The sequence below is a fragment of the Bombus pyrosoma genome, linkage group LG1 (genome assembly GCF_014825855.1).
Source record: "Bombus pyrosoma isolate SC7728 linkage group LG1, ASM1482585v1, whole genome shotgun sequence".
Classification (NCBI taxonomy): Eukaryota; Metazoa; Arthropoda; class Insecta; order Hymenoptera; family Apidae; genus Bombus; species Bombus pyrosoma.
Genome location: NC_057770.1, coordinates 9,411,151 through 9,424,604, shown reverse-complemented (window position 1 = coordinate 9,424,604; position 13,454 = coordinate 9,411,151). Strand labels below are relative to the sequence as shown.

General features: G+C 32.1%; 2 protein-coding genes across 2 annotated transcripts; both read right to left on the bottom strand.

Annotated features, from left to right (window-relative positions):
- Positions 1 to 4,429: 4,429 nt before the first annotated feature.
- On the bottom strand, positions 4,430 to 7,540 carry LOC122568292 (high affinity copper uptake protein 1-like). The gene is made up of 4 exons (XM_043727879.1): positions 5,908 to 7,540; positions 5,691 to 5,824; positions 5,527 to 5,586; positions 4,430 to 4,957 (listed from the first exon to the last, which is right to left on the bottom strand). Exons 1-4 carry the CDS (start codon positions 5,911 to 5,913, stop codon positions 4,759 to 4,761), a joined length of 399 nt encoding a protein of 132 aa, XP_043583814.1. The 5' UTR covers positions 5,914 to 7,540; the 3' UTR covers positions 4,430 to 4,758.
- LOC122568293 lies at positions 7,449 to 13,405 on the bottom strand. Its single transcript, XM_043727894.1, has 3 exons — positions 12,773 to 13,405; positions 10,157 to 10,251; positions 7,449 to 9,959 (listed from the first exon to the last, which is right to left on the bottom strand). The coding sequence occupies exons 1-3, from the start codon at positions 12,886 to 12,888 to the stop codon at positions 9,868 to 9,870; spliced, it is 303 nt and encodes a 100-aa protein (XP_043583829.1). The 5' UTR covers positions 12,889 to 13,405; the 3' UTR covers positions 7,449 to 9,867.
- Positions 13,406 to 13,454: the final 49 nt, after the last annotated feature.

Here is a 13,454-nt window from a genome sequence, read left to right as displayed (position 1 = left end):
TTTAAGATTCCGCGACAATCCGAGATACCCGATAATGCAATTTAGATCGACTCTCTCTAATGAAGCGTGTACTTACTCGCCAACTTGTTATTGCCCTTCCAATGCATCTTATATCTGCTTGTAATACATCTTCAACGTTTTAATGATGATTGATGATGCTATAGATATTTAAGCGAATTATATTTGCTCGTTGTAACGAACAATGTTTCGAATTTAAAAGTGGAAGTTTGATAGAAATTGTGCTGGATTTAGGATCTTCATTTTTTTGTTAAAAAATTTCTTTAAATTTAAGTGGGTTTTGTATGTTGAAGGATCTTTATATTTCTCGGCTTTAATTCTTCAATTTTAATGTTATACTGGTCAATAAAGATTTTTGACGAATTCCAACATCAACTGGATTTGTAATATGGTAACACGCCAATATCGACCAGTTGCTGTCTCTCCTACTTGTAGCTCTGCCGCCTGCATGGGAGAGCATTCCCATGGTTCTACCATCTCATGGGATGTTCGGTAATATATTACGCGCATACAGCTCCTAGTTTTAATAACGATAATTACATTATATTATGTGATACTTTTCTTCTTATGAACAAGTTTGCGTATTTGACTAACAAGTAATTTTTAAAGTATACCGATCGTTATTATTACTATCATACATTTTGATTCTGTTCGAAGCTAATACCGTTATTATAATAATTAAATTACACGCGGTTTTTAATATCGACGAATCTTGTAATATCGTCATGTGTTATAAAATGTATTTGTACTTGAAATATTTTAAAAGACAATAGAACCGAGTATCGAATAATTATAAATTGACCATCGATTAATTACATTATAACCGCCTAGCTATGTTGAAACCTAATCTTAAATTAAACTCAACTACCTCGTTGTAGAACCTACAATTATAACGCAGAAAATTACAAAAGCCAGTCCACACCTTAGAATCAATCTCTCCGAGCGTAACTCATTATCTCAACGCGGCCCTATTATATTAACTTAGAATAGAAACAATATATCATGGTCGTTCCGCCATATACACCCTACAGGAGACATTCAACTGTCTGATACCTCCTCGTCATTAAAAAGAATACGAATTATGATTGTGAAAAGAAATACGTGCTCTTTACAAACAAATAGGAACCCGAGTAAAAAGAAATTAACCGAACGTTATGATAATTTATTTTCTGCCGGAATAATAAAGAATGAAACTATTATACTGCTTGAGAACTATGTCAAAATAGACGATCTGACAAATAACGAGTTTACCGGTATATTAATACTGACATACAGAATGGCTACGAAAACTTAAAACTGATCATATAATAGTGATCGTACAAATAGCATTGGCACATACCCTTATTTTTGAATGAAGCATTTTCTTATCAAGTTTCATATGTTTCATTTTCACACTATCAAACTTTTAGTCAGTTATTTATCGAACAGTATAGAACATACAATATAGAAACGATAAATTGAAAATGATTTGAACGTTACAATGAACACGTATGGTTTAACTGCGCTAAGTGATCTACACGGGGTCTGTACGTGATTCAGAATTAATTATGTGGATACACAGGCTGTCAGTCATGCTTAGCTGTTAAAACGCGACTCGCTGGCAAGTTTCACGAACTTGGACAGGATCATATACATATACATGAACCGTAGCTTCACGCGAATCAATTCTGTTTTCGTACGATGAATATCCTTATATTGTAAATCGCGATGTTTCAGAGGGAGGGGAGGGGTGAAGAAGGCGAAGAGGAAGTTGTAACATAAAAAAAGAAAAGAAAATAAAAAAGGCGAAAGACCACGAACCGTTGAGCTGCAATCTCTATGGATTATCAGGTTCAAAAGGCTTAATGCACAAAGGCCGCCCAAGGCAGGTGGATGTGGTGAAGTTGAGAGGGTGTGTCTCAGGAAGAAAGCGGATGAATAGTGCTGAAACGAAAGGGGATGCGCGATAACTGTTGATCTCCCGTCGACTCTGCCCTCGAACAGCGGTAGAAGAACCGAAATAAGCACGTGACATTATCTTGAAAACAATGAGACTCCGATACGGTATTTACCAGCGATCGAACGACGAAAATGTTCTTGGCGATGTTCCTTTGTTGTCGACTCCGAGTACTATTATTCTACGACCAATTTAACAATAATGTTACTAGATATGGTAAATTAAAGGAGGAAGATTTTCTGGTGGATATAGACCGATCTAACAAAATTATTCTTCTGTTATACTGTTACAAGAAACATCTGGATTCTGATAGTAAATTTTGTCCGAAATGTAAGTTATATTCGAAGCAATGCATATGTATGTAGAGTGTTATACTTTGTATCTAGCTAAGTATATGTATAAGTCGGTGATATTCAACATTTTTCAATTAAATATTCATATTTTCTTTTAAACTTCAAGTTTAAAGATGTACATGGATTATATAAAGTAAGACGAAAATGTACAGGATATTTGTTACAATATTTAATTTACAAATAAAACTCCATTTAAATTCCATTCGTTTCAATGAATTTGCATAAACATCTGCATTGTCCAGACGAGTTATAGTATAAAGGCATTGACTTTAAATATATATTTATTGAAATATCTGAAACTACGTAATAAATTCCATCACTGTAACAGAAACTATCCGGTTACCATTAAACAAAGTAAATGATTTGCGTGAGTAGATAATAATAGTTTCAATAAATTTTTATTACGCCTACTGTACCATCTAACGTTTCTGTACCATTCTCGTGACAGATATCACGACGAAAAGTACTTCACCCTTACTCTGTCTCTCTTTTCACGAAAGGGTGAATAAAACGCAGCGTGAAATTGTGCGAGACTCGTCGTGTCAAGTATAATGACTTGACGGTTCGTACCACCTGTGTGAACGGTATCTAGATGCCACCAGATGCCAACAGGAATGAAAATAAATGGGAAGGACATATGTGAACTATTTGTGATGTCTTTCTCTCTCTTCTGTTTTTAAGAAAGAAACTTCTGTTTTGGTATAATGGTTTTCGTTCGCGAATAGGCAAACGAATAAACGATTACGACGTCTCGTTACCATTTTCAACGAGGATATCGTTTAATCTCTGACACTTTCTGATACGCTTGTTACAGTGATATAAATTGTTTATCAGACGATTGCCCACCGGACGTGAAATTTTCAGTTCGAACTGTGCAGATTAATATTTCTTAGAATTATCAATATTGGAATACGTATTTCTAATTTTATTTATTAATTACTGTTGGAAATATCCTAATGGGGAACTTAAAAAGAATTGTATATAAAATATTACATTTATTATGGAATATAAAGAATAAATGAGAAAACCTGAATGGTAGTATACACTTGTTACAAAGTTGTTTAAAGCTCTTTTTCCGAAATTCTTCGCAAGTATCTAAAATTCGTTTTTCAGTTGAAAATATGATGTAGGCAAACTTCGGACCTGAAGGCTCATCATTTTCTTCTCGGATAGTACAAGTAAATTCATTATTACCTAAGACAGAAACATAATATTCATAATATGGCAATATATTGTTCTCTGTTCTCTAAGAAAAATATGAAAAAATAAAAATACAATAAAAATCGTTCCTAATATCTAAAACCTAATATCTAAGACCTGATATAAAATTATATAAGAGTTATTATATTTGTTTGTTATTATATTTATACATTTGTGATAGCTAGTGGATAATTTCAACACTAGAGCATTAATAACTATTAGTTATCATCAGAGTGCACTAGATAATGTATTTGTCTATTGAATTTCTTTTTGTTCGATAGTATATGTAACACTTACGTATTTTTAAAAACGGTGTATCTCGAGTTAACGTTCTTAATGGTGAGCTGAATGATCTCCATGACTCATGGCATGTGAATCATACATTACAAAGAACATTATACACCAAACACAAAAGAGTACCATGAAGAGAACTAACGTTATACTGTTAAATGAATCCCATCCGAGTATTATATCATTAACTGTCTTGAACTCTTTTTTAAATACAATTCTTGTGCTTGTGCCACAAATTGTTTCTCCGCTTTGACTATAAGCGTCCATCTCAAACTTATCTTTGTTACTATTTTTGTACTACAAGAAATATTTTATATTTAATCTGTGATAGCTCTCCTGCACCGACGATACACCGAATGATCGAAATGCTGATTATGTTGTACAATAAATAGTGACTCCTGATTAGATAACGATCGTGTCCAGTTGATTATAGTATATACCGTACAACATCAGTTAATTAGTCAATTATGACTACTATACATAAATTTATCATAAAGTTATTATTTATACATATATAAACGACGAATTATATAATTATTACATGAATATAGAGAAATGTTTATTGCAGGAAAATTTAACACTCTATGTACATGTGCTTATCTTTTACATGATCTATGTAAAAAATTATGAGTTTATAGGTTTTTTCTATTTATATTTAAATCTTTGACGATAATACATACATAATAATTCTGTCTATATATTAGTGTTATTATAACACTATTATATACCAAAAAGTTACATTTATTTCCATCTAAAAAATATTTTCTGTCAAAGTACTGTTTCAAATGCTTCTGAAACAAGATTGACGCTTTATAAATAAATATGTAGGACTATTTTCATAAATTCAAGATCATAAATGATGTGCAAATTATTTACATTATAATTTTAATTCTATATGAGTGCTTTAAGAGCCCGATAATACGGGATTAATTATATCATTTCGAAATACTGTTATAAGATTTACAAGCAGCAATCAATATTATCACCACTGGACTTTTCCCAAGCGAACAGCCAATAACCAAGACCTGCACCTAACGCCACAGCGAGGCAAAGCCAAATGTTGTACGTCATGAAAATTAGCATAAGGCAATATCCTATGATCAACTGAATAACGTGGATAATTGTCTGGAGGAAGTGTATTTTCGAAAACAGGAATGACCTGAAACAAAACATATTTAGTAAATGGTATTCTCGGTGTTTAATAATAATATATTTATGGTAATAATTATATATTTATCTCCATTTAATAGGAACACACTTTTTTTTTATGTTATAAGAAATAGTAAATTGCAGAAAAGATGTAAGAACTAACTTTGACAAAACATAGTAATACTCTAAATCCAAAATTAAAATGTTTCGTATATTGAGAAATAGTTTTGATAAATTCACGTTTCAGATACTTTAATTGTTGTAAAATTCGTTTAAATTAATTTTTTTGCCAATAAATAGGCGTATTTTTGAAAGAAATAAGTAACTTTCGTTTTATCATGGGACTATTTATTTTACTTACATATTAGTTACTTATTCAAAGTGACTTTACAGTATCATTATTATAACAATCTTTGATTCTAAATTTATTAGCTCTTAACTTAAATAAATTCACACGAACGACAAATGTTATATCTCGTATGTTTAAAATAACAAAAATTAAGGATATCGAGTATCCATAATTGTAATAAAAATCCCGATAATTTTAAATAAAAAATATCTGAAAGATAAAATACATACGTCCTAGATGTCCTATCTTTCATTTTCCATAACCGTGCTGTATTGATGAACAAATGATCACTAAACACACATATACACACAAAAAAAAGAAGCAAATTAATATATTTCGATAATTCCACCCGTAACACATATCTTAATTATAAAAATAATTGTAAATCACTCACCGATAGCTTTTTAATCCTTCATATATAGACGTCAAAAGAATAATACCAACCATCGACCATCCAATACCTTGTCCATCTATCGCGTGCCATTCATCAAACAGAATAACTTCATTTGCACCGAGATGAAATGACATCTAACGTAAATCAGTTCCATCAGACGAAGAAAGAAAATTTGCCACATTATAAAATGAAGATTAAGTATTGTTCTATTACTTACATGCATTTTTGCAAGAATAAGCTATAGTATCGAGTATCTTCACAAAGACTGCATGGTCTTATGAGGTCGCTAAGCATCAAATTTCCGCTCGGCTTCTTTATCAAATTATAGATAACTTATCGATCAATCGTTATACTTACTGACTTACTCGTACCAGTAATTTTTCTTTTCACCTAGTTTTTTTTATAAATTAACACGATAATCGTTTAAATCGCGACGTTATTAAAATTATCCATACTATCGCGGTATCAAATTTCGTTACATCGTAGCGGTAGAATCAATAATAAGCAATTAATCGTTTAAAATAACTTTTATCTATACGTTAAATTACACCTATACAAATTACTAATGCAACTACTATACAAAATACAATTACTAATACAACTGTCTCCACTATAGTAATCGTCATTGTTGGCCGTCAAATAGCCCACGGTGCAATAGCGATATTCAGTCACCCTGTATTTATAGGGTGTCCCACGTAAAATAATTAAATAAAATATAAAATATCCTAACGGAAGTTATAATAACATATCTTGAAAATGACTAATCAATCAAAAGCTGACCGAACTGATGCCACTATTAAGTAAGTTTGCCATTCATAAAATTAGTAATCTGAGATAAAGAGCATTAAAATCCCGGACTTCTCCGCCTGAAATCTAAAAACTCTAGCTACATGTTTTTTAGGTTAGATATCCACGATACAAATTTCTGTAAATTATAAATTGTAGACGGATAGCGGTGTGTTCGCATTTAGATTGCACCTAATGCATCTGATACGAACACAACACTTAAAAATCGTTCCTAGAAAAAACAAATGCATTGCTACCCGATATATTAGTATAGATGCGTCTGACGCATGACAGATCACTGCATGCAACGCACATATAGCATGATAATACGGATGATCGATGAAGGCTGACCGTTTGGTCAGCGAGTGAGCAATATTCATAAAAACTAGAACAAATCCGGAAAAATCCGGACGGATAGCAACCAGATATTGTTGCGCATAATGCGAAAACTAATTTGCGGCAATCGGAAGTCTTTTATCGTTATCTGTAGTACACTCAATACTATTAAAGTACGGTTTAAAACATTTCTTGCTACATGGCCGCAAATGGTAAGAACGTATGCAAAATGAATCGCATTACGAGGGACACCTTGTATATAGAACGTGTTCGGCTACAGGTGTAACAAAATTTGAGGGACGATTCTTGAGGCTAAAATAAGAATAAAAATAAAATCAAGAATAAAAAAGATTGCGTTTCTGACTTTGTTTTTTAGTCACTGACAATTAAAAATCAGCCGAAATGTCCCCGTGCGCGAGCAAACCTTCTTACACGAACGAAAGTAGGTCAGCTCGAGCAGCAGAGTGCACAGTGACCCTCAAATCGTAGATTAAATATTAAACCTGCTTACTCATTGAAATTTGCAACAACATATCGAAAACCGTCCTGTGGAATTTTCGAGTAGAGAGGATTAGTGTTTCCTCTAATTCTTTACCTCCATAGAAAATTAATAAATAATAACACATATGAAGGACATTTAGTTAATTCTCAAAGATCTATTTGTATAATGTATTTACATCTATTTAAACGCATACAGACGTGAACAAACTAAGAAAGTCCCATTAGGATTTTTCAATCGGTGGAAACGTGAACACTTCAATATCTGAAAACAAAGGAAAATCCCCAATTATGTCACTTTCAAAATAAACGGTCCGTGTATCAAAAATTATGGCTGAAGATTGTTCGGAAAGATGTTAAGAAACAAGTGAACGACCTTCGGAGTTTAATACGGCAGATCGAAGAATATTTCCTTTAAAAATAGTAAAAAATTAATTTTATTTTTAATAATGATTTAGTATATACAGTATGTCCAGTTTATGTCAAACCATACAAATATTTTGAAAAACATCAATGATAGGAAAAAATGTTTCAGACAATAATTGCCTGACATGGAGGAAGATATATTATAGTCTCGTGTATTTGACCTTGCGGTAATTTTGGCTCCTGTTGTGATAGTGACATTATCATTTTTAAATGGGAATTTCCATTTTTCATTACATATTCGTATAGGTGACATACAGACGTTTTCAGAACACTACAATCTTGTCTCTTCCGCACCATCTGCTAACATGATATAAACTTTCAAATTTAAGAGAACAATACAAGATGTCAGCTAAAAGTGACTGCTGAGAAACGACTGACTGTTTTGGAAATATTAAAAAACTCCGACCTTGTGTTTGGGCAGTACAGCAATTGTGAAAATGGTTTTTATATGTCTCTGCGGTGTACATCGTGTAACGTTAATGTCGGCGGCACATTGAATTTTAAAGTTCGTATTTTCATAGCGGATGACGCAGAAGATAAGAGTTTATAGTGTTTTGAAGACGTCTGAGTGTCAGCTACAAAAATATGTAATAAAAAATAGAGGTATTCATATAAAAATTTTAATGTCGATCATCACAAGGTCAAGTAGATAAAAGCTCAGCATGTCCCTCTCGATACCATACCACTTTTGTCTGAAATATCTTTTCGTATCACTGTATTTTCTCAGATATTTGCGCATTACCGCTTAAACGGAACATACTTGCTCAGAATATTGACTTTTACAACATATTTCAAGGTGATAATTACCATTTAATTTAATAGAATAATGTAACTTCTGTTGAGGTGGTCCATCTTATCTACTGGTGAATAAATTTACTAAAACTAAAACTTTATTTACGGATTTTCCATACTTATAAAAATATTGTATTATGATAATTACATGTTCTAGGAAAGGTAGTTCACTACTTTAAGTAGCAAATATATTTTATCAATATTCTAAAGGTATTAAATACGACGTGTTTTTTAAAGATAGAATTCAATGTAATAAAAGTAAACTTCAAAACGATCTCTAAAGTAATAATAACTTCGAATAACTTGAGTTCTTTCGCTTTGTTTTACGACGACACCTGAAGACCTTGTCGTCGATAAATAGTGCGGTAAACTTCCAACAATGAATGGAAAATGAATGTATGTTGTGTAATACAACACACGAAGTGAATACTGAAAAAAAAATACGTCGGTGCATTCTACTTCGTAACATTAGAAATTTAATCAAAACATTCTTGTAGATGTGTATAACTTATATTCAACAACTTTGAATAATAAGTATATAATTATTTGCATTCATACCAATATTCACATATGTCGATAATATTTAAATAATGCAAATAACTATAGGTTACTCTCAATCGTAATTAAACACGTTGTTATAACGTGCTTTGTGCTGCATATTTTTTTTTTTCTTTTTAATAACTCCCAGTAGATTCCTACATTTTAATCGCATTGGAATGTTTCAATATTTGATCTTGCGTCACTCTAGATGCTGCGGTCATTTCTTTTTCAATCTTCAAACGACGTTACCAGTGTACAGTTTATTTGGCTAGCTCGTTTGGGTGGTTCATTGGTGTTGTTTTACATCTGTCGGATATTCGCTGAATTTTCTCCTTTATAGCGGACATTCAAAGATCTTTGCGTAGTTCTTTATTTAGTATGTAGCAAAATGCGTCCACTATCGTACGAAGTATGATTGCATAGCTTCTACTTTAACAATGCGGCTTTTAGCCACTATATCCCATAATTCGATGCCGTACGTCCACACTAGTTTTATTATCTCTCTATAGATACCCTATATAGAAATACCCTAGATAATACTCTGTAGATTAGTAATTTGTTTTCTATACTAAGTTTCGAACGACGGTTGGTTTACTACTACGCGTCTTTCCTCCTAATTCTTGTTGCATCTTTTTGTGTACGCGCTGTTTCCAAGTTAGTTTCGAGTGTAAATGGATTTCCAAATATTTGATCACTTTTGTTTGCGGTATTCATTGATATGAAGCGTTATCTTTAGAGAGTCTACGAAAGGTGAACACAATGTAATTACACTTATTATAATTGACCATTATTCTCTGCTCTAGCAACCATTTTTCAGTGAACTTATGTAGGTTTGTAAGATCTCAACTGTTTTCTGTGGATTTCCAGGCATTGCTATTATTCCGACGTCATCTACAAATATACATTTTGTAGTGTTTGGTGTTGCTAGAACGTCTGTTGTGTATAAAGTGTAAAGTACTAGACGTAACAGAATTGCTTGTAGTACTGCAACGCTTGTTGCTTGTACGTTTCAGTACGAATCATTTATTTTTACGTAGAATGTTTGGTTATTTAGATAAGATTTTAATAATTGGTAAATTGCAATAAACCTTCGTAACAGACTTCGTTCGACGAATGCTTTGCAGCAACGAATGCTTTTTTTATGTCCAAGAATAGATATTCTCTCATATCTTGTATACTACATCTGTAATTACATAAGTTAACGCATAATTTGTGTATTTGTGTTCTATTTATCGCCTGAAACGTTCATTTACTTGTTACTTTGCATGTTCACTAATCAATGAAAATGTTTCCTGAAATAAAAGATAGAGCAGTTTGATCGATGATTGGCAGGCATTTTCAACCAAGCATTTGTGGAATGTTACAACCTAGAGTTAAGTGCGTTTGGATAATGATATAGGCCTATAATAATGGCCCAATCGTGGTGCAATTATGAAGAAATAATTCAAAGAGCAGATTGACATTTCAATAACGTTCAGGTAAGACTGAATTATACATTATTATATTAAGAAATTAATTTTTACTTGTGACTAGTAAGAATAATACTTCGGCTGTAATAAAAATGTCGAAATACTCGTATTTCGTATAGAGACGAACAATAGTTTCTTGTAAGAAGAAACTTAAACGTAATCGAAATATTACACTCTTGATAATAATTTTGATAATGTCGCATATGAGTATATTATTGTATTGTATACTCATGGGCTTCGTATATGAGTATAGTGAGCCAAGACTCATAATTGTTTGTCTTGTATTTTGGGCATTCGAGTTTGATAATGTATTTTAATTACGAAAAGTAACAAGTTAAGTTAATTGATCAAAAATAATAAATGTTACGAAATATATTTACAATTTTAAAAAATATATTAAGTGGGTGAGTGTGCGAGAGAGAGAATGCTTTATGACAATAAAAGTGAAATCTCATTTTATGAAAAGTATCAATGGCCTAACTTATATTATTATATTTCTCAGCTTGCCATATTACTTTATTGCTATATAGAATTATATAAAATTATATGCAAAACAAATTTAAAAAAAATATTACAACGAAATATAACCATTTGTTACATGTCAAGGTGGTCATTTTTATTATTACTGTCTTGCAAATTTTTACAAGTATCTTTTAATGAAATATTAATAAAAAGTTGTTTTTTCTATTAATTTGACGAAACAGTGTGGTGTGCGAGGAAATCACGTGTCGCGACCGCGTGACTCTAATCATCTTGTCCTTGAACTTCAAGGTCGAATTTCTTTTATTGCATCGTACTCTGCTGTCCATGAGGACGAAAGGTCTCAAAGAAACCTCGTATTGCAACTCAACTGTTCTCTTACAAAAAGAAGATTAAAATTTCATTAATTTTCCAACTCGCTTTATTTGTAATGTGCTTGCATTTTGAAGCCAAATGCAGGGAAAATACCATCTGTCGTTGCACGCAGATACCTAAGATTTGTCATTGTACAGGGTATCTTATCATCAGCTAAATGAGATCACTTCAATAACTGTCTTGTTTATAATTGTACGAAATATTTTCTCAGAACAAAGTTAAACTATTTCAAGGGTCATATGTAACGGTGGAAAGAATTTCTCAAGATCATTTTTTGATGACATTTCAAGGTCATCGATCTTTTTTAAGGTACATATATATTTTTTACAGCAGTGGATTTTTTATTCTCTGCGCAAGAGTATTGAGGTACATATATGGAAAAATGCATAGTTTAAAAAGTATTTCAATTTTCATCTCATCAAATGTAGTGTATGAAGTACACCAGGGTATCATTTTGCGTCTTTCCTTGACTCTCTCATAGGCCAAGTTCCACAAAATTAATGTTAAAATATTTTTTACACTGAACATTTTCAAAAACAAATAGTTTAGGGGCAGATTTTCGTGTAACAACAATAAAAGCAAGAGATTTTTATAAATTTATTTTAGATTAACTAATGGTTGTATGGAACTGGATCTTATTGTAATATAAATAGATAATTTTAAGGCACAAATGTAATTTTGTTCAGTAATTCATTGTTGGCGTGCAGCATAGCATTTGTCACAGTCATTAGAATGCAAAAGTTGCGAAATTTTCTTAAAGTTAGACAGCTTACGCTAGGATTGAACGAAAAAAGAAACGATTTGAAGTGAAAGCATGAAAAATTGAAAAGTTTTAGCGTTTAGAAGAATAATTTACTTTTTCTGGCAAATGAATTGAATTTATATTATTTAAAAGAATATTATAAACAAATAATCAACTGGAAATTTGACGTTCAATCTCTGGAGAAATTTGTAACAAAGCGAACTTTGTCTGAAAATGATTAATCGATTAATTAGCTTTTTAATTAATGCACGTGCACGTCAGTTCAAAAAGTTATTAATCATGGCTGTTTAGAAAGTAGATAAACAATAAGAAAAATGGAAATAACAAAAATTACATTTCTATTTCAAGACTACATTTATATTCCAAAAAGCTTTAATCTCATATAGTTAGTAGGTAGTCCAAAACGATTCATAAAAATTACTTGCCTTTGTTATTGTTACACGAGAATTCCTGCTTAATAGTTTCATATAGAGTATTGAAGAAACGCATCAATTGATGACTAAAAATATATAGAATTCGATTTGAAAATATAAATGACATCTCGTGCAAAAATGATCTTAAGAAAAAATTCTTTCCAAAATTATAAATAAGGCAGATATTTAGGTGATCCCATTTACCTGAGACACCCTCTATATGTTCCTTCCTTCCTTCCTTCCTTCCTTCCTTTCTTCCTTCCTTTCTTTCTTTTTTTCTTTCTTTTTCTCTCGCTATTTAGACAATTTCGGACTCGCATTTCTACATTCCGTTCAAATTTCTCCCCAACATTACGCGTTGACTTTGTTCGATAAAAATGATATTCAACCGGATGTGTAAATTGCCCAACGAATGTAATCTATCCACCCGAAACTATTCAACAATTTTTTTTTACGATTACACAAAATAAGAAATTCACTGGTTGCGAAACTGATGAACAAGAGAGCAGCAGATCTGCATCCTATTCGTCATGACCCAAACTTTTCTATGCCAAGTGTTCAAATACTTTCACGTATATTTTCAGAACCTCCACTCGATCGATCGAATCGGAATTATTTAAAATTCAAACTGGCAAGAAACATAAAACCGTGACGAAGATTCCCGGTCTCATTCCTATGTACTGTACGTACGTGCATATATCGAGCGACTATCGTACAATACGTTAGCACGAAAGTCTAGTCGGAAAGCGATCGAAATCGTAACGCACGAGCCGCGGACGTCGAGAAAGAACGTATACTACTGGATGTTAAGTTAATCGATTTCTCTTTCTGTCGCTTCGCCAGAGAGGGTGTCCTCCCCGCTTTGCGATCAGCCAAGATGCCCGGC